Here is a 20,269-nt window from a genome sequence, read left to right as displayed (position 1 = left end):
AGCTTTGCATGTGTTCACATCCATTTGATTGGTTTTATTGTGGTTAACACACAAAAAGGTTTGAGTTTCCCCTGTATTGCAGCCTTCGGTGGAAAAGGTTTGGACGCCCCTGGCTTGATTATTTTCAGCTTAACTGTAGTTTTGCTCGGGAGGTCTCACTCTGTGACTGATATCCTCACCGCTAACACAACAGCAAAGCAAAAAAAGCGGGGAGTTATTCAGGGCACAAAAAAATGCATCCTCGGATGAAATAAAAAGCCAGATGATAAGAGGATGTTACACATTTCATTTCATTGTGTTTATTATTTTTTTCTGGAAAAAGCACACGGCGGAGAAACACCATCCAGGAGGGGACCATGATGCCTCACTTTAGATGTACAAAATAAGCCGGCAGACACAATTTCATCACTATGACAACAGGAGCGGTGTTATGCTTGAAAACTAACAGGTTTTTGTGCTGTACAAATTTTCCTTAATCCAGAAATAATTTGTGTTCTAACATGCCACGATGCCTTCATGTATAAGATCAGATTTTATAGAACTAGGTAGGATAGTGTGTCTCCAATGTCCACAGAGAGGCCGTCGGCAGCCACAGTGACTGTCTTCGCCTCCACGTTGATGCTGAACACAGACTGAGGGGAAATGAGCACCTTGCCCTGCTCCTCCTGTCCCAGCACCGGAACCCGACGTGGCCCCAGCAAGGGGTCCTCGTACCTCATCAGCTTCACTTTGGATAGATCTGTTGGCAGAAGCGTTTTGGAGGGGGGGAGAGATGAAGATGCACAGAAGAGAGGATTATTTTTAGTGCAACACAAGAGGGACTAAAAACAGCTGTGATGAAAGGCCATAGAAAAAAATGTATGGTGGAATATAATACCGGCATCACCATTGTTTTACTTTATAATAATGAGGAGTGCATGAGACAGTGCAAAGGAAACATAGCGCTCTTTGACCACATGGTCAATTCTCAACAAGTATTTTGTATAACACAGCAGCAACAGAACCAATGGTGTAATATTGTTATGGAGCAAATTACTCAGCCAGCATGACTACGTCTGATGAATTCATTGTAAACCGCAGTAATACAAGTGTAGCACTTTTAAAGCGCATGCAAAGGTAGATAAAGCCGCTGGATGCTAACCACTCATTACTTCAAAATGCAGCAACAGTGGTGCCTTGGTTAACTTATTAATCTGGTCCAGAACGTCCGACTCAAACCAAAACGGACTCTAACCAGAGCAAATTTTCCCACAGAATTGTTTTTTTTAAATTCCATACTTTTCCAGATTTCCTGGAAATGTATAAAATGTAATTCCATACTTGTGTAGGAAGTCTGTAAACCAGCAAGCCAAAGCATTACCAACCTTTGATCAGTCTGTTGACCTTGGCGAGTCTGCGGACGATGCTGTCCCTGCTGTCCCCCTGTCGGATGTCAAGCTTGGTAGAGAAGATGCCGTTGCAAGGCTGAGGGTTGACCAGGGACACGCACACTGCGGGCTGCAAACACAACATACACACAAACATTAACAGTCTCGTTTTCACATGCGGAGTCAAACTTGCATCACGGGACTGTAGGAAGAGCGCAGGGTTGCCCTTCATGCAGTCATTCGCAAGCATTCACCTCCGATCTGAACACAGAGAACGGTTTCCCCGGGCAACAGTCTTCCCTGATTTTGTCGTCTGCTTCGGATGCAAACAAGACGTCGATCTGCTCCAGCTGCGAGTAGAAAGAACACCTTTACATGACATGACATCCTGGGTCTTTTGCACCATCACTTTTGGGAGACACCACTGTCCAAATGATGCATCTCACACACTGACCTTAATGTAAAGTAGGGCTGGGAATCTCAGGGTACCTCACTAGATGATACCATTTGCAATAACGATAATACTGTATCTCCATTCAGTGATAGGGTGAAACAAAACCAAAAAAAAAATTATTCAATAGTTTATATTTTGCAGCCTTCAGCTGGGATAGGCTCCAGCTCTAGGTGTCTGACAAACAGGGACAGTTTTAAACTGATTCAGAAAACACATCATCTCATATTTTGGAAGCAGATCAAATCTATTAAGTAGAAGCGAGCGTGGTGACAATCAGTGTGTGGAAGTCTTGTGAGACGCTCCCCTGACATCCTGCAAAATCAGTGTTGTCTCAACAATGCCATAAAAGCCAAAGTGAGTCCAGACTTGATTTCAACTAAGCTGGTGCATCTTTCTGTTTAACTTCACCGACCGAGTCATGGGGCGGCATTTGTTTTTTCTTCTTCTGCGACTTCTAACTAATTTTCTGCCACTCTTGCAAGGAGCTCCTCCGGGATGAAATGTAAAATGGCGACTTACTGCGGTAGAACGGTGGAAGACATTTTGTAGCGGCTGTGTTTTACGATATGGCGAGAGCATATCGATAATCCATCATAGGGTTAACTATCGCGATAGCTCAACATATCGATTTTTGTTACACCCCTAATGTATAGATAAACAGATCCAGATTGGGTATCAAATCGGGTGTCATGTCCAGTGTAAATGCGCTGTATACCTCAAGAGAATTGGTCAAGTAGACCAGGTTCTCCAATAGAACTGCCCGCTCATCAAACTCTAGCTCCAGGTCCAAAACCCGAGGCCCGTTCTTCTCAAGGTTCTCCTGCAGAAAGAAGGACCAAGCATGCATAAGGAGTCATGTGACAGTTTGTATGGCGAGTGAAGTGACACGGACTTCATGAGTAGATCAATATCTATTTCTATTGTGGAGTAAATTGTGTGAGGCTGAACAACTGAAAAGGAAAAACAGTAGTGGGGGGGGGGGGGGGGGGGGAACACATTCAACAAGGCAACTACAAGAAAATAAGAATAAAACGTTCGAGTCTGTCAATAGTAACTGTCAAGTCTGCAAACAATCTACACCTGAAATTCAAGCAGTGAAATGCCAATATAAAAGTCTTTGTTGGACGAGAATAAAAGAAAGCTCTTCTCAATATGACCAGACAGACAAATAAAAGAACACCTTATAATGTGCAGGGCATTATAAATAGTAAGGAATGACCCACACCTTGATCATGGCCACAAAAGGCATGACCCTCTTCATGTATTTCTTCAGCTCAGACAGCGCCCCAAGCTCGCTTGCTATCACCTTGTTGTCTGGGAGGACGCCGTTGTTGCTCTGCACAAACGACAAAGGTGCGACGTAAGCATCCATCGCGGCATTTAGAATGTGCAATATCCTGTATGGTGTGTTACTGACCTTGTAGTGTTTTGCGAGCAAGGATAAGGCGCTGTGCTGCCATGGGGGGTAGCTCCTGGCCACGTAGATGGTGCAGTGGGAAGGCTTGGTGGGAGGCTTGGAGCCACCTTTCTGTTGGAGGAAAATTATATTCAATATAACGTCTTTCTTCTTTTTACATGAGACACTGCTGTTGACCCCAACACAAAATTACTTCGCAATAAGTGTACTCCATTCAAGTTCATTGTTCTTTCATTTTGACCAAGTTATGAACCGCAGTAGAAACATTTTACGCACCTGGCTTTATCAGGCAGCCTTATGGTAAAGAGGAACCAGATTGTTGATCATTTATGGACATGTGTGAGCAACAGGAAATACTTCAGGTTAGCTTAAGATAACTAAATGCTTTACATGGGTGTGAGTAAGTAATAAATAAAGACCTCTCTTCTAAAAATGCAGTTGTGTCTATGAGGGGTTTTCAAAGTGAGGCATCATAAAAACAGCTGGTACTATCATGATTTTCTGAATCTAAAAATTGATTGCTTTTTTAAAAAATTATTATTATTATTATTTTTTTTAAACATAGCTAAAGTTAGCTGAGCAGGTTTTAAAACATTTTATTATTCTCAGGATGCTGCTCCTCCCCTAGACCTCTGGCTCCTATAGTACTTCTTAAATGAAAAGAATATTAAGAAGACGCCAGTGCTGTATACACAGAACAGCTCTCTGGAGGTGAGGTGGGAAAATGCTATCTTTTACAGGAAATTGCGAAAGGGGCTTGTGTTACGTCTGTAAAGGCTATGCTGTTCAATGTTGAATTACACTTGCAGAAAGACTTTTTTTTTTTTTTCCAAACTTACAGATCGCACCTCGGTTTTCGTACATGCCGGTTTTCGATGAAAAGTATTGCCACAAATATGTCTCTGTTTTCGTACACCGTCTCGGTTATTATGCGGCCAAACGGTGCGCCTAACAAACTGCATAAGGATGCCTGAAGATATAAATGTGAAGGCTGATTACAGTTCACATGCTATATTAACCACCCAACTGCCCGTGATATTGGCTGGCATTTGCCTGCATTTTACCTTATTTTTACTTGGAAGCATGTAAGCTTTGAGTCTCAGTCGGAGGTCGTGCGCCGTCTCCATCAGGTACTGAGAAGACCGAATGAGAATCTCATCCATTGGACCCGCAACGGGCCACGATGCCTTCATCAGAGACGTGGTCTGTGGGTGAGTAGGGGGAAAGATGGAACAACTTTAGACTCCTGTATTGCGTATATCTTGTATCCTGTATCATGGTTTTTAGCAAGTGGAAGAAATGAAACCTGATTGTAGGGGTGCATGTGCATGTTGCTAAGCGACAACCAAAAATAACCATCTCTAAGGCACGGCGGCCTTCTTTTGTACTCGTACATTAGAGCTTTAAAAATATTCTTGGCCCACTGTGGTGGTGGTGTTGTTGGAACATGTACAAATAAGTGTGTGCCTTCCTTTCATCGGCAGCGACAAGAGGAAGTGTGTGTGAAGACGAGCTGCTGGTGGTAACCAAGAGGAAGACTGCTTAAATGAGCTAGGCTGGCCTCCTCATGAATATATATATATAGCACTTTCCTTGTAAACGCCTCTTTTCAAGTGAAAGTAACACAAACGTGGGGGAGGAAAAGGATGAAAGTCAGGTTTGAACTTTTCCCAGTTAGCAGCTTGTAAAATGTGAATACCAAAAGGGAGATGCCAAATTTACAGGCGTCTTACCTTGCCCAGCAGTCCCCAGGTGTACTCGCACAGGTGTGGACAGATGGGGGCCAGCAGTAACGTTTGTCTCTCTATGAACTGGAAGACCAGCTCTTTGTGCATGCCTTCAATAGCCAGCTCCCTGTACTTGTCTTTGGCAGTCTGTGTGAAGGATGTTATTATTCATAGTGGTTAAGGCTAGATTTGGAACAGCTTTTCATTCTTTGCCGCATTCATAAAGGAGAGTAGCTTTTGCTGGAAAGATGCACAGAGTGAACGTCGGAGACTTGCTTGCAAAAATGACCGAATTTTGTTTACCTGGAACTCAAAGAAGCCGCTCTTCAAAGCCTCTTTGAACATCATTCTGTCGTAGTGCAGCTCCGTCTTCAAGATTCCCGCATTCATTTCACTGGGCAAGACACAGAATCCTAAGTTTTGTATCCCATGGAACCTCTGAAGCTCTTAGACTGGTTCACAACCAGCTGTCATTTTATTTATTGTAGTTGACTCTCCAGTATATACTGACATACTTTTTGGACGCAAGTATTGGGACAATACACCAACATGAAGTGAAAATGAACTGAATTTGACTTGCCATTCATTTGAGAAATCCAAGGTCCCCGACATTGGACCAAAAACGGGCCTGGTTTATCCTAAAGGTTTTTAAGACGGGAGAGCGAACAGTGGCCTAGTCATCAGTCAACTAACCTGTCTCACGACGATCTAATCCCAGGTCATGTTCCCTATTAGTGGGTGAACAATCCAGCGCTTGTTGAATTCTGCTTCACAATGATAGGAAGAGCATGTTGGCCACACAGTCAGGAGATCAGGAAGATCTGGGTTCGAATCTCATTTTGGGCATTTCAATGTGGGGTTTGCATGTTCTCTCCGGGCGTGTGTGTGCGCGCGTGCTTCTTCTGCAGGTTTTTCTCCGGGTACTCCGGTTTCCTCCCACATTCCAAAAATATGCTAGGTTAAAATATATTGCGTAGGTTAATTGCACACTCTAAATCATACCATAGGTATGAATGTGAGTGTGAATGGTTATTTGTCTATATGTGTCCTGTGATTGGCTGGCGACCAGCCAATGGTGTACCCAGCCTCCCGCCCAAAGTCAGCTGGGATAGGCTCCAGCATACCCACGACCCTAATGAGGACAAGCGTCATAGAAAATGGATGGATGTTTGAGAAGGGTTAAAAGTCACATTCTTCCACAGCAAACTCATCCAAGCCTGCCTTTATTGCTTCCTGAATGCTTTGGAACAGGGGGGGGGTTTGTGTGCCACAGTCGGGCCTCCTTTCCAAAAAAGGAATTTTCTGGAGCATGTTTTGACTTTATAGACTAAGAATCTATTAATTTCTCCTTTGATATAACTGATCAGTTATCTTGGGGGGCTTATAACAACAAGGTGTTTGTTTATTTTTCTCATTGAAGTCTTCTGGTGCCTCATCACTGGTTTAGAATGAGGAGGTTTAGCCCAATCACTAACAAAATGTCCCAATACTTTTGTCCACACAGAATACATCCCAAGTCTTTCACAAAAAAAATGAGTGGGCCTACCTGGCGAAGACGCGATCGTTGAAGGTGTCTGCGGGTCCGGTCCTCAGGTTGTCCTGGTTGGCTATCATCTCCTTCACCCACTCGATCCAGGTGTACAAGCGCAGAATGCCGGCGTCCGCCATGGTCTCCACAAAGTTAGCGTCCTCCACCGTGTCACCAGCGTCGGCCAGAGCCAGACGCATACCTGAGGACAGAGCCAATTATAGCTACTTTTTCTGGCGTCGTTGGAGAGTTTTCTGGTATTTGGGGACATAAAAGTGAAAGCACTTATTGTTGTGCAGTTTGTGTGCGCACGAGAAGTCCACCCCGCCCCCAAAGCAGTCAGAACCCGCCCGTGAAGCCGTCAGCTACCGCTGCACACTGCATAGTGGAGATCCACGCATCCCCACCGGGGTGGATCTCGCCCTGTTTTACAGAGCGAGATCTAAAGCATAAATATTTCTTAATCGTCATTAAATTACTACTCATTACACTCAAGCCTCATTCGGACTCGGTCACTTATCTGTCACAGTGTGCCAGAACGTGTGATGGAAGAACGATGTGTGATAAATAAACGAGTGGTCCTCACTACAAGATAAAAGGTGGAGGCTGGAGGCGAGTCTGGATATAATTATTATGCTGTCTTGACTTTGGGTGGCGCTAGCCAAGATAAAATATTACAATTATTATATTTTTATGAAGTGATGGCCAATTATTTGTAGTTCTAAAGATAATTAAGATTTTACTCACGTGTTTCTCTTACAAGGTTCTGCTTTCTTAAAAAAAAAAAAGAAAGTATTTTTGACTTGCTGCTGACATTTATAAATGTCCTCTTAAACAAGGCACTTTATTGCATATTTTGTTCTTTGGTATTAACTGAGGATTTGAGCATAGCTAAAGGTTTGTTATAAAGTAGATTGATTATATTTTACTTTCTCTATATTTATTTAAAAAAAAGAGAATGGTCTATTTTATTTTAGCGGTCATTTTTCTCTAAGATTTTTATTTTTATTTTAATGATACAACTTGCCACTCAGATTTGACTTTGACTAAACTCACTTTGTGGAGAAAAATACCGGGATATACATATCGTATATCGATATTCAACATAAATATAACGGGATATGAGTTTTGGTCCATGTCGTTCAGCACTACACACATGCATATACTGAGACAGCATTGCAACGCTACAGATGTCAAACCAGTGAACTGCAAAGAAACAATGAACAGCGAGCAGCACACCTGTGCATCAGCACGGAGACAGCAAAGCCAAACCCAGAAGGTGTGAAGTGAACCGAAGAAGTCTGTCTCGGTGTTAAGACAATGGATGCCGGGCTCTCGGTCTTCATCTACGACGGGAAACCCTCTGTCAATGCCTAACAGCACTACTGAGAGCTGAAAGACGGGCCATGAACTTAATACGTCTGTCTCCTGTCAGAACATAAGGTTCTTTCACAGGCACGCACTTCCATTCATTATTCAACAAGGCTCAAACCAAAAAGGAAGCAGAAAAGCAAGGTGTTGGAGGGAGGAAAATCAAGGAGATTCTCTCTGTCAGGCACAAATGTGAAATTATTCATCGCTGACGAAGGCACTGAACAATTACAAACAGGCAATTAACTCACTTCTGTCCAATGCAGTTGAGGAGGCACATCACCCATCTGTAGTCTTTATTTGTAGTCAGTGTGGCATACAGACACATTTTATTTTATTTAATATAAATTATCATGTTTTTCCTAACTAAATGTTTACTGTATAGAAAAAGTGTAATGTTTCGTGTACTCCGATTGCCAGATGAGAAACTCGGCAACAGAGATTGACGGTTCAAGCAAGAAGAAAATTGACATACCGTCTGCCGAGAACTTTTTGATAGCTTGGCTAAGAGTGAGGAAGTTTCCAGTTGACTTGGACATCTGTTAGCCAAAAAAAAAGCAGATGTTAACACCACGCACCAGGAAACACAATTCCATTATATTTTATAATAATGGCATAATGGCAAAACAGTGTTAAAATTAGACACACCTTCTCAGAATTGAGGAGCAGATGCCCATTAGCACGCACTGCCTGGGGCCATTTCCCACTGTGGACAACAGGGGGTGACGTTATTTGTACAAATAAGATGAATACTGTTTTTCCACTACATTACATACAGTAGGTTTGTTGTAAAATCACCCATCCACAATAAACATACTAGTAAGGCTTAAAAATGGCATAGAAATAGGCCAATACTTGTTATAGAGTATTTATGAAATCTTTAATAGTTTGGGCTTACTATTTGACAACCTCAAGTAAAACAGTGGTCCTCAACAGGTGGCCCATGAGCCACATCTGGCCTGCCAAACCTTTTACATTCGGTCTGCCAAACATCACCATTCAGTGTAAAAAGAAGTGCTTGTTCATGCGGTACTTCCTCCGCTCAGCATGGGGTGAACAGCGAGGCGTACGCGTCACAGTGAAGCAGTAGTCAAAGAATTCAGCTTGGACTTTACAAACAGCAAAAAAATAAAAAGAAAAGAAGCGCAAACACTGAAAGTTTGACTTTTAACAGCAACTGGACTACAAAATCCGCACTCACGGAGAATGCACTGGGGAAGCTAATCTGTTTATTTTGTAACAAAGTAAACGCCGTTTCGAAGGAATATAACCCGCGAAGGCACTTCCAAACAAAACATCACAATATTTGACGCAGTCCATCCCCCAATTCATCCAGATTATTGACGGGTGGGGCAGTTTCAAATTTTGACCGGTGCAAAGTCTTTAGCGGCTTGATAGTGTAATAAGCTTCTTCCATTCACTACATAGAAAAAAGAGAAGGAGTACTGCTAAATGTGACTTCCCTATTGGGCAAGCAGTAGGTAATCCTCGCTAAAACGACTTATTGTAGTTTCTTAAAGCTTTATCAAGTGTTGTTTATAAAGGCTTCATAGGAGTACACTGATTGTAAAGGTGGGATGGAAAAAAATGTTCTGTATATAAGTAAATCATTATCAGGGTGTCCCTTGATACGATACAATTTGCGATACATTGTTCAACTTAACAATACTATCGCAACACAGTGATAGGGTGAAACAAAACAAAAAATGTTTTTTTTATAGTTCATCTTTTGCAGCCTTCAGCTTGGATAGGCTCCAGCTTACTTGCAACTCTAATGGGGACAAGCGGTATAGAAAATGAATGGCTATTTTGCAGCATCTTTTAACCAGAATACAACCAGCAATGACGCAAAAACAATGAGACTGTGTTAGTGCAACATAACTGTAAACAGGATAGTCGCCAACAGTGACACCATTTTTAACTCATTCAGAAAACACGTCTCATGTCTCGCAAGTTGATCAGATTTATTTAGTAGAAGCATAATCAAAATAAATACAAAGTATAGTATAGTAGTAGTGACGTAATCACCAGAGACAGACAATGACCTGGATAAGGTTAAGCAGAACGACTATGCTGACAACAAACGACAGAAACTAAACATGTCTCTCTCTCTCCCTGAGGTGGAACGGTGGAAGACGTTTATAGCGGCTGTATTTTAATAATATACACGGCGAGAGTATCAATAATCGTAGGGTGAACTATCACGGTAGTTTGAGAAATCAATATTTCCTCACACTCCTAATATAATTACCTAATTATAAAATAAATTTAAAAAAAGAATCCACCGGAAACTTGACCGTGATCCTGAAGGACAATCTCACCTGTCATTGGGCCACATCGCCACGTGGTTGTAGAGATAGTAAGATAAGTGGTTGGGCACCAAGTCTTTGCCAGAGACACGCACATCCACCGGATACCAGTACTCAAACTCCCTCCTTAGCTTCTGAAGATGCTCTTTTGGGATGTTCGTCTGAGGGAAGGGGGATGTCTTGAAGAAGATGAAGTCCCAGACCTCCTTGGTCATCTGCGCCGGTCTAAGACGAAGCCAAAAAACGATTACTTTAGGACATAATGAATTCTGTATGCAAGTGTTGTAGCCTTACTTGATTCCCAGTGGTGAGTTCCCCTGCCCATTGAGCACGCCTCCCTGGAGGAGGTGGGCCACAGTGTAGTACGCCATGTAGATGGTGGAGTCCGAGAGGGACTCGATCAGCCACTGCTCGTCCCAAGGCAGCCGTGTTCCTATGGCAACCGAGCACAAGCAAGTAAGTAGGGGCAGGCACACACCCAAGAACACAAGCAGTGACAGGAGATGGTTATTCTGTAGCACAGTGACACATCAGAACGACAGTGGCTATTTTTAATAAAGATGAAATACTATGAGAACTACAGGTGGCCATTTGAAGACATTTTCCAAAATTGGTCATTAGCAATGAGTTTATGAGCTAAACAGGATTTAAATTCACATGCCAGCTGTAACAAATTGTAGCATGGAAAATGTCAAAACACAGCCCAAAAAGGCACCATGGCTGTGGGTATGCAGAGGTAGCGATGTGCCAATTTTTTCTGCCTGGGGAACCTCACTCCATTCCCTTTTCAGTGTCGTACATGTAAACACATTTTCCAGTCACCATTTAATCCCTTACATGGGAACAATAGTTAACAGTATTATCCAGATATGCACTAAAGGTGAAAGCTTGCGGTGAATGTAAATATACTGATGCGCCCTAAGAACTTCACTCATTTCCACTTTCACAAGCGTTGCACATACAGTATACAGTGTATTAAAACAATTGCAATTTTTCTTCTTCTATACAAGCTCCAAATGAGCCCACACTAGGAGGTAGAGATACACTAACTTGGCCAGCGTGGTGAACCTCACTCAATTCCATTTTGTGATACATATAATACTAATGTATTAAAAGAACTATTTTTATTTTATACAAATACTGTATTTACTACATATTTTGTTGAAGTCACACTAGACATTGCCTTCTTTCATGATTACTTTTCATTTCTACAGCAGACCAATTAAGTAGCAAATTAGCTGGCCCTAAATCAATTGCACCCTCTGCCGGCTGTTGCCATGTGCTGAAACTCTTTCTGCCAACACATGCCACAATACAAACGGACCATAAAAACATAACTTGATTGGTAACAAACATAGATTGATTAAATTCCAAACGTACCGAGCCCATAAGTACGTGAACAAGCATGCTCCTGTAGCCAGGCCAAAGTAGCCTCAAAGTTTCTTCTGGTCTCGTCACAAAATCTGTCAATTTGTTAGATGTGTCAACAGGTTAGATGTGTAAACACAATTCATGACTATCATATATAAACCTATCAAATGAACTAAGCATGCAGTCGTCTTACGTCTCCAAAGGCTTGAGGGCTTCATTGGCCTGCTTCTTCCATTCGGCATCGCCATAGTCCAAATACCTTGAAAGACAAAGGAACCCATTCACTCTTGTTGCACCTCCTCGGGTTCCAACAGCTTTGCACAAGTCACTCACCACTGATCACAAAGCGCCACCACGCACTCGTCAGCTGAACGGGACATGATCTGTTTTTCTGGCTCCATGTAAATGGCGGCCTCGCCCTGCCAAGGACCGGTGCAGCGCCGACATTGTTAAATGTGAGTGAGTGGAACGGTTGACTCGCATCATATCATGAAAGTTGTCCTACCCTTTCAACCATCATCTTCTGGATGGGCTTCTTCACATCCTGGACCTTCTGCCCCTTGTAGCCATCAACCAACATAATCTGAAGGGAATCAATTCAATTGTTAAATAAACTGAAACAGCCTCATAAAGTTTTCTTACTACAAGTCAGTAGGATGCAGCACAGTTCTACACCAATACCAATAATAATAATAATAATAATAATAATAATGAATATATCAAAAATAATAGATTTTTATTTGTATTTAATTATTTAATATTAATCATTAAAATAACATCCATCATGATACAAAAAGTATTGCTCTGGCACATGACGTAAGTTTATGTCAACTAACCCCTTCATAGAATCCTTTCAAGTAGACTTTCTCTTTGGCCTCAGCCAGCTTATCCTTGTCATTCTGGCTCTGGATCTTCAGCTCATCACACACCACAGGAGCAGACAGGTTCCCGTAACCTGGAATGTCTATAATGGGGATCTGAAATACCCGCACGCACACACACCTGTGATAACTACAAATGCCGTGTTTAAGCGCATATGTCTGAGGGGATGAGCTTACCGGCTCAAAAGGCAGCACCATCTTGTCCTCAATTCCATACTTCTCTCTCAGGGCCTATAGGGAATACAGGATTCAAGTTTTAATTAACCAAATTCGGAATGAATCTTTAGTAATTGCTAGGGGTGTCACAACGGTCTTGCAATAAAAATAAATATATATATATATTAATTTAACGATAAATGAAAATTACCCCGCCTCTCGCCTAAAGTCATATAGTCCGGCATTGAGTTAACAAAATTGGCCGGGGGGGTCAGACTATATATTTGATACACGTACACTAGTTTAAGCTTATAATTCAGTCCATCTGGAATTATTTGTCTTATTTTACCTGTCAAAGTGTCATACAATCTGCTATATGCGCTTGTGTCCCTTTTTTTCCAGGACCACATCAAATAACAAAAATGAATTTTACTGAATAAGACACAGAATGTACATGAATAAAGAAAGTGTGATGAACTATGACTATTAAAAAGTATGCGAACGTCCCTCCTTTTTTACTGGGAAGACAGTGCAGTGGGTAAGTTAAGTTGTGTGTCACATCGTGACTTGTGTTTTTTTGGCACCATAGGTGAGGTAGTTGTCTGGATGGCTGCATGAGGAAATCTACTTAAACCATCAAAAGGCTGTCTCAGATTGACTGACTGACTACTTGCAAGTCATGTTGCCAGCTTCCCTGTTCAAAGTCTCAATTAAATACTTTGGAAGCAACTGGCGGGCCGGATTCAAAACACTTTGCGGGTCAGATGTGGCCCCCTGGACGTAGTTTGCCCACCCTTGTGCTAGGCAGTATGAATTGCCTGTGAGAAAATACATGTCACAAACGCCAATTCAACAAATTTACAGAGTGAAGAATGACATATTTAAGAAAATATTTCACTATTACGCTATATTACAAGTACTATTATTATAATGATCATAACATTAGTGGTTCATTTGGTGTCAAACAATGTTGACACTCATATTTATTTGCGTCAGTTTTTGGGACAAACATTTCAAAACGCCATGCATTCTTTTGTGACGTTGTTTGTCCAATTATACTTTCTCATTGTACTTTTCTTAAAATTAATGTTAAAATCTTGTCTCATCTCATTCTCGTGGACCCAATCTCGTGCACTGTCTCATGAGTTGGGTGTCTCGTGACACCCCATAGTAATTGCCCACAAAAATCAGAAGCTTTCCGTTTTGTCCACCGAACCTGAAGCATTTACTTCATTTGATCTCGGTTGTTCTTAGCCTCTTTACAGCAATCCCGCAAACTGGTTGCATCAGAATCATAACAGGAGATTTATTTTTATTTTGTAACAGTAGAGGCGTTTATTTGCTGTGACTTTCAAACAGAACCCAACAAAGTGAAATATCGCCGCAACGTGCCAGTGTCTGGTGTGATGTATAAAATATTTGTCGGAATTCACCCCTGTCCCAGGCACTGCGAAATAGCCTCAATGACAGGTAGACTGTGTTCTGCTGTTCCATGTCAGTGCGGCTCAAAAAAAAATAACAATATGGCAAAAGGGCAGGAATAAATTCACTTTTTAGAGCAGTGTAAATTGGGTTAGAGGTCCTGCATAATAGCTGCACGGTAGCCTTGACAGTAGGTGTGGCATTTATTCACCTGTGTCTTTCATGCAGAACCCAGCAAAGCAGGATATTGCAGCAACTGTTGGCACTTTCACAAAGCCTCACAGCATGCTGCAGCGCCAGCGTCTGTAGTGGCATGTTACGTACTTGACAGACAGCTGCAATTACTTTCAACACCGCATGGCAGGAGTAGTCAATGTGGGGTGTTAAAGTGTTACACCCCGTCCTGGCATTGTGGAATACCACTATACACAAACAATGTCCTGCATCTGTTACAGCTCTGACACTACCTCCGAAAGCAGACTATTGACAGGCTGAATTTGTCCTCCAAAAATCTAATTCAGGTCAGTGTAATTTATTCAGAACAGCAACACAGCGAAAAAATTCGGAAAAGGCCATCATTTGTTATCTTATGTGAATAAACATATTTACAAAAACTCACTTGTTTTTTCTTGATGTCCCTTAGAGCGGCGATGTCATCAGGAGCATCTGAGGGCACACTGGTAACTACTCCCGTCCCTGGCCAAATCAAACAAGAGGAACAGGCACACATTTAAAGGCCACGTGTAAAGTTTGTGTTGAAATGCTGTTTGCCAACATAGTACACAAAGGTTGAGCCACGGCGTGTGTCGGGACAGCCATTGACGACAGGAAAGGTATAAAAAGCTGCTTGGGAAGCTGCCTAAATGTCAATGCATCAAATCTCCCCACATCCACACACCTCATTGCTTCCCATAACCTTTAAAAATCAGGTGCACCCGAGGGTAATTAGAAATTTGATTCTGACATTTAAACTTTGTCATTTGGAAAAACACGCATTTTTTTGTAAGTCGGAATGCTGAGTTGTTTTAGGTCGACTTGTTGTACCTTTGTCCTCCTTGATGGTGAGCATGGGCAGAGCGTAGATGATCTTGTAGGAGGTCAGAGGAGCGCTCAGAGCGCAGCCAAGGATATCCTAGATGCACAAAAGTTAAGTGAGGATTAAATGCAATGGAAACTTTATTTAGATTAAAAAAAAAAGTTACCTGTCCCAGTATTTCCATGACCACAGAAACCACTCCATTCTCCTTGGTGAAGCCCTGGAAGGACATGTTCCTAGCAGACCTCCTGGTGCAGATGAAGACGTCCCCGTTGGTGGTCTCAAAGGCCACATAGTTCATGTCGGGCCTCACCCAGCAGTTGGTTTGACCGAACATGGTCTCTGGCCTAAGAGTGGCGGCCACCAGGTAGATGTTTTTGCCCTTCATAGCACTAGAGGGAGGACAGCATCAAGGCGTTACTTCTGTCTCAGATTCAAACTGCTTTAGCGGTATTGCAAGTAGGTCATTAGTTACCTGCTGTAAAAAACTTTGGACTTGAATTTTGCTGTGTACGGTTCAACAATCTTCATTTTGATGAGAGTGTACTCTTGAGGCCCGACTCCCTACGAGTGAGGCAAAGAAGATGTCCATGTATAGTTGTAGTCCATAATTTCAGTGACTAGTTCATAACTACAGCACACAATAGCAGGTAGTAATTATAGGACGCATCCAGGTTGGGTCACATTAATTATATGACCTATGTTTCGTGCCTGTGTGGGTGTTTGTGCAGGAGCAAACGTAATGTGAGCTTTGACTATGTGGATTATTTATTTGTATATTTATTTATTTTCCCAGCCAAAATCCCCTAGGAGGAATGAGCGCAAGAGGTCTAAATATGCAAAGCTCATCGCTGAATGCTGCAGCCAATTGAAGTTGCTCTGCGAACTACTCACTACAGCGCACATAAAAGCTCCTTGCAGACCAGGACAGCCACCGAGAACATCCCGGAAGCTGCAAAAAAGGATCTCTGGGGGGGTCTGTGGAGCAACACGCTACTTGGGACACAAGCCCAGGGGGACTGATAACCCCTGGCTGGGTTGCCTGGTTGAGGGTGTCTGATGATTAAAGACCTCAAACGCTATGACCATAGGTTTATCACTGATGACATGTCCAAGTATCATAAGTAAGTGTATGGAAGCACCACATACGTGATATATATAGTTACCGTAATTTCTGGTGTAGAAGCCGCTACTACTTTTTTTTTTTTTTTTTTTTTTTTTTTTTTTTAAATCGGGCTTTGAACCCCGCAGCTTACACAGTGGTGCGGCTAATTTATGGTCATATTCTAATCTTGTGACATCTCGTATACTTCAGAACAGCCATTGTCCCTTCGTGCACACACCCTCATCATGGAAAACACACAAAGAAATGCATATGATGCAGCTTTCAAGTTAAAGGTGGTCAATCTACCAACTTTTGCTCAAGTCTGCCAGTGGATCCTGACAGCGTGGAGCAGTGTCAAAAAAATCCACTATCACCAACAAGTTTCGAAAGGCTGGACTACTGCATGATGGACTCGAGACGAAAGTGACAACTGTGAGTGACAACAAAAAAGAGATAGACTGACAATGTGTGTGACGAAGGAATCATGAGGGTGTTCAATTGTGACACTGAAGAAGACGAGGAAGATGAAGAGAGCAATGAATTACTTTTCTGGTAGGCTACTGTTTAACCAGCCATGTTACATGCGCTGTTTGGAAAAAAACATGTATTTAAATAAAGTTTTAAAAAATCTTTCTGTGGAACATTGTCCTGTGTACTAAGTATCGCAAGTTACAACGTGGACACCTGCAGCTTAGGCAGGTGTGGCCTATGTATGTATAAATCTTTCTCTTTAAATTTAGTGGGTCAGCTTATAGTGCTCTCAATAGTCCGGAATTTACAGAAGTATACACAATTCAAAAGATATACACTGTACATACAGTACATAGTGTTTTGATCTAAGACAAATATAGGCGTACTTCTCCTGTCTGCCTGTCATGGTCCATGCAAGGTTGTCCATCCTTTGGAGAGTAGATGGTATATCTGGACAGGCACAATAATAATACTGATTAATAAAAACATCAACTGTTGACAACTATTTTTCAATATTTCTAAAAGCGCCATTCCACCGTTTCCCAAACTTGATCTTTTTCCTCTCCTTTAGGGTGACAAACTGCCACCGGACAAAGGAGTCATAGAAAGGGTTGACATCTGTGGTGATGAATGACCTCCGCCAGTCCACCTGTGACCACAGTGTACATTTAATACATTTTATATCACACCAAAATCATTTATTCATCACCTTGACGCCCATCAGTTTGAGGTCTTTGACAGCCAGAGGAGGGAAATACTCCAGCCAGTGTTCAGCATTGGCAAACTTAGCAATATCACGGTCATCCAGGCCCAGAGACCTCATGATGTTCCACTGGAAGGCGGAGGAACCGGATTTGGCCACTGCTTTACTCTAATAGGAAAGACAAAAGACAGATACAGAGATAAAAGAGTGAAAACAGTCGTATTATGATCCTATTGTGTAGTTCAAGTAATACAGTACAACAGCAAAACAATACAGCAGGTCCCCGCTATTCATGCGTATTACCGTCCAAGACAACCCATGATTGGTAAAAACAAGCGCGTTATTGAGACATCCATAAAAAAAGTCTATTTTTGACACACACCTGGCTCCTCCCCCTCCAGGTCGCTAGACATTGATGTTCTACGATTTTGGATCAATATTTGCAAAAAAAGTGACTGTTGTACTTATTAGATTAGATTCAGCGCCAGAACCCTCCACTTATCTCTTCAATTGCTGTTGCTCACTTATGGCAAAGGAAGCTAACAAGATAAATGCATTGAAGCATAATCCAGGTTGAAACCCTTGCAATGTCTGTTGTATATTCGTTTCTTATGTACTCACTCATAGCTCAGACACAGCATCCTGCTTCTGGTTCGGGTCTACATTGCGAGGACTCAAGGGTAATGTCGTACTGTAATGTACATTTACCAACACAGCCCTAAATATGCCTCACACACGTATCAAATGCATTTTACATTATAATATGTATAGAATATTCATTTATTTTCTATGCCGCATAATCCTTATTAGGATCGCGGGGGTATGCTGGAGCCTATCCCTGCTGACTTCGGGTGAGAGGCGGGGTACACCCTGGACTGGTCGACAGGCAATCACAGGGCACATATAACAACCATTCACGCTCACATTCATACCTATGGACAATTTAGAGTCGCCAATTAACCTAACATGCATGTTTTTGGAATGTGGGAGTTTTGAGGCCAGATTGTAACAAGTTGACCGTCGAAGCTACTACTGCTGTATCTACACAAACAGGGCGCCACTATCGTGCACGGGTGTCAATTCATCACGGCCTTCTTTATTATCACATACAGAATTTATAAATTATTACCAATTTAAGGTGAATTGTTTTCTGTGGAAAAAAAAACCCCACTATTTTTTGCCCAAACAGAACTACAACATCAAAATTCCAACATTTTGGTCCTTGGTTGTCAATTGAGGGTAAACACAAAACTATGTTTTCAGACCTTTTTGCCCTTTGCTTTGTCCTTAATGATGATTTCATCAGATGCCTTCGGCTTCTCCTCCTCCTTCTCCTCCTCCTCATCTGGAAATTGTGGTGGGTTTCCATATAGCTCCATCTCTCTCTTTAACTTGTCTGCGCAGGCCTTGGCAAAAACAATAAGCATTTGCAATAAGATTCATAATTGAATTCATTGCAATTTTTCACACTGCACGTATGAGACGGTCTTACAAAAAAAAAAAAAAAACACTCACTTTGATTGGCATTCCTGTGCAATGGAGGCCAAATGGGAAGAGGCATTTTTTCCCTTTCAAGGTCTGGTAGCCAACCGCAAACTGCCAAGGAACAAACATATATTTCAGACACTATTTATTTAATTTGTTTTTAAAATATATGTAACTTACCTCACACTTTGACAAGCTGAATGTGTGACCAAGATGCAACCTCCCATTCATGTACGGGTAAGGGAAGGTGACAAAATACTTGTTTTTGCTGTGGAAAAGAGTGTTTTCATGTGAAGTAACGTTTACATCCCGTCCAGATTACTGCTAAAAGGCTAAATGTGATATTTCTCATGTTTTGGCAGTTTTTCCCCCCATCTAACAATGAATATTGTCAACAAAACCATTTGCCTTTTGTGTATTTTACTATAGAAGATTCGAGTCACCACTGAAAGTCAATCCAAAAGTGCCATCTGGCCAGAAGTGCAAGGAACAAAGACACAAACAGGCATTTATCAGTGTGGGAAGGTAAAGGTGTGAGGAACTTTTCCCTTTTTTCTTCAAAAAGGGAGTCAAACACTCCCGCTATTCAAAAGAAGCCAACTGTGCGATAGCCGACCTTGAACACATCTTAGTGCAAGTAAGTGTAGCAAGTGCGATGGATGAAACAACCATAAGGAGTGAAATGTTCACACAAAAATAACTGGATCAAAACAGAGTAAAAGTTTATTTAAAAAGACACAAGTGTGCACTGCAGTGACAACTTCATGTATAAATTAATGCCTTTTTAAGCACAAATCTACGTACTGTGCACTTTCCCCAAGTGTTGTCGGTGCGTCATTCTCAAAGGCCTTCTCCTTTACCCATTTAGCTTGGATTTCCAGCTCAATCTTTCTCAAAAAGTCCAACTTTGCTGTTCCCTTGCGCTCCTGCAAAAAGTCACCGTACATACAGTGTGCATCAAAGCAGGGTCAGCTGTGACATTGACCAATGCAAATGAAGTCATATAGATTAAGGCGTAGTAGTTTAATTGGAAATGAATATACAATAATAATATGTAATATAGAACTTCAAAGTCTCCCTCATGTGTTTAACTTCTCACAAGCGGTTAGCCGATTTAGCTAACAGCTACAGCAAGTAAACGTGTTTTTTTTTTTAAGTCGACATTTACACACCGGTACTATTCGCCAAAAAGGTACTCTCCAAACCGCTGACTTACCGTCATTTTGGCACAGGCGATAACGTATCTATTATTGTCTGTTGCTTCGCAGAATTAACTACAGAAAAACCACGCCACCTCTCACCAATGCCCTGCTGATGACATCCGGATGTCAGCCTCTTTGCAATGCTTGCTGGGAGATGAAGTTCATAGACGATGTCACATGTGTAACGTTTACTATGTAGTCTACCCAAGCACACACAATGGTTCGTTTTATTCAAATATTGTGTCACACTTAGTTTTTATGGAC

General features: G+C 41.9%; 1 protein-coding gene across 1 annotated transcript; it reads right to left on the bottom strand.

Annotated features, from left to right (window-relative positions):
* Positions 1-34: 34 nt before the first annotated feature.
* On the bottom strand, positions 35-20,146 carry LOC129169371 (leucine--tRNA ligase, cytoplasmic-like). The gene is made up of 32 exons (XM_054755744.1): positions 20,020-20,146; positions 19,608-19,729; positions 18,984-19,071; positions 18,834-18,914; positions 18,584-18,724; positions 17,325-17,486; positions 17,152-17,264; positions 17,002-17,065; positions 15,515-15,603; positions 15,206-15,431; positions 15,048-15,135; positions 14,623-14,699; positions 12,603-12,656; positions 12,381-12,521; positions 12,050-12,127; positions 11,878-11,963; positions 11,738-11,803; positions 11,554-11,636; positions 10,468-10,606; positions 10,186-10,398; positions 8,513-8,570; positions 8,340-8,403; positions 6,512-6,695; positions 5,269-5,359; positions 4,972-5,112; positions 4,303-4,443; positions 3,239-3,349; positions 3,047-3,157; positions 2,537-2,641; positions 1,622-1,717; positions 1,365-1,497; positions 35-739 (listed from the first exon to the last, which is right to left on the bottom strand). The coding sequence occupies exons 1-32, from the start codon at positions 20,023-20,025 to the stop codon at positions 534-536; spliced, it is 3,558 nt and encodes a 1,185-aa protein (XP_054611719.1). The 5' UTR covers positions 20,026-20,146; the 3' UTR covers positions 35-533.
* Positions 20,147-20,269: the final 123 nt, after the last annotated feature.

This window comes from Dunckerocampus dactyliophorus, chromosome 16 (genome assembly GCF_027744805.1).
Source record: "Dunckerocampus dactyliophorus isolate RoL2022-P2 chromosome 16, RoL_Ddac_1.1, whole genome shotgun sequence".
Taxonomy (NCBI): Eukaryota; Metazoa; Chordata; class Actinopteri; order Syngnathiformes; family Syngnathidae; genus Dunckerocampus; species Dunckerocampus dactyliophorus.
This window is presented reverse-complemented; position numbering and strand designations above follow the sequence as displayed.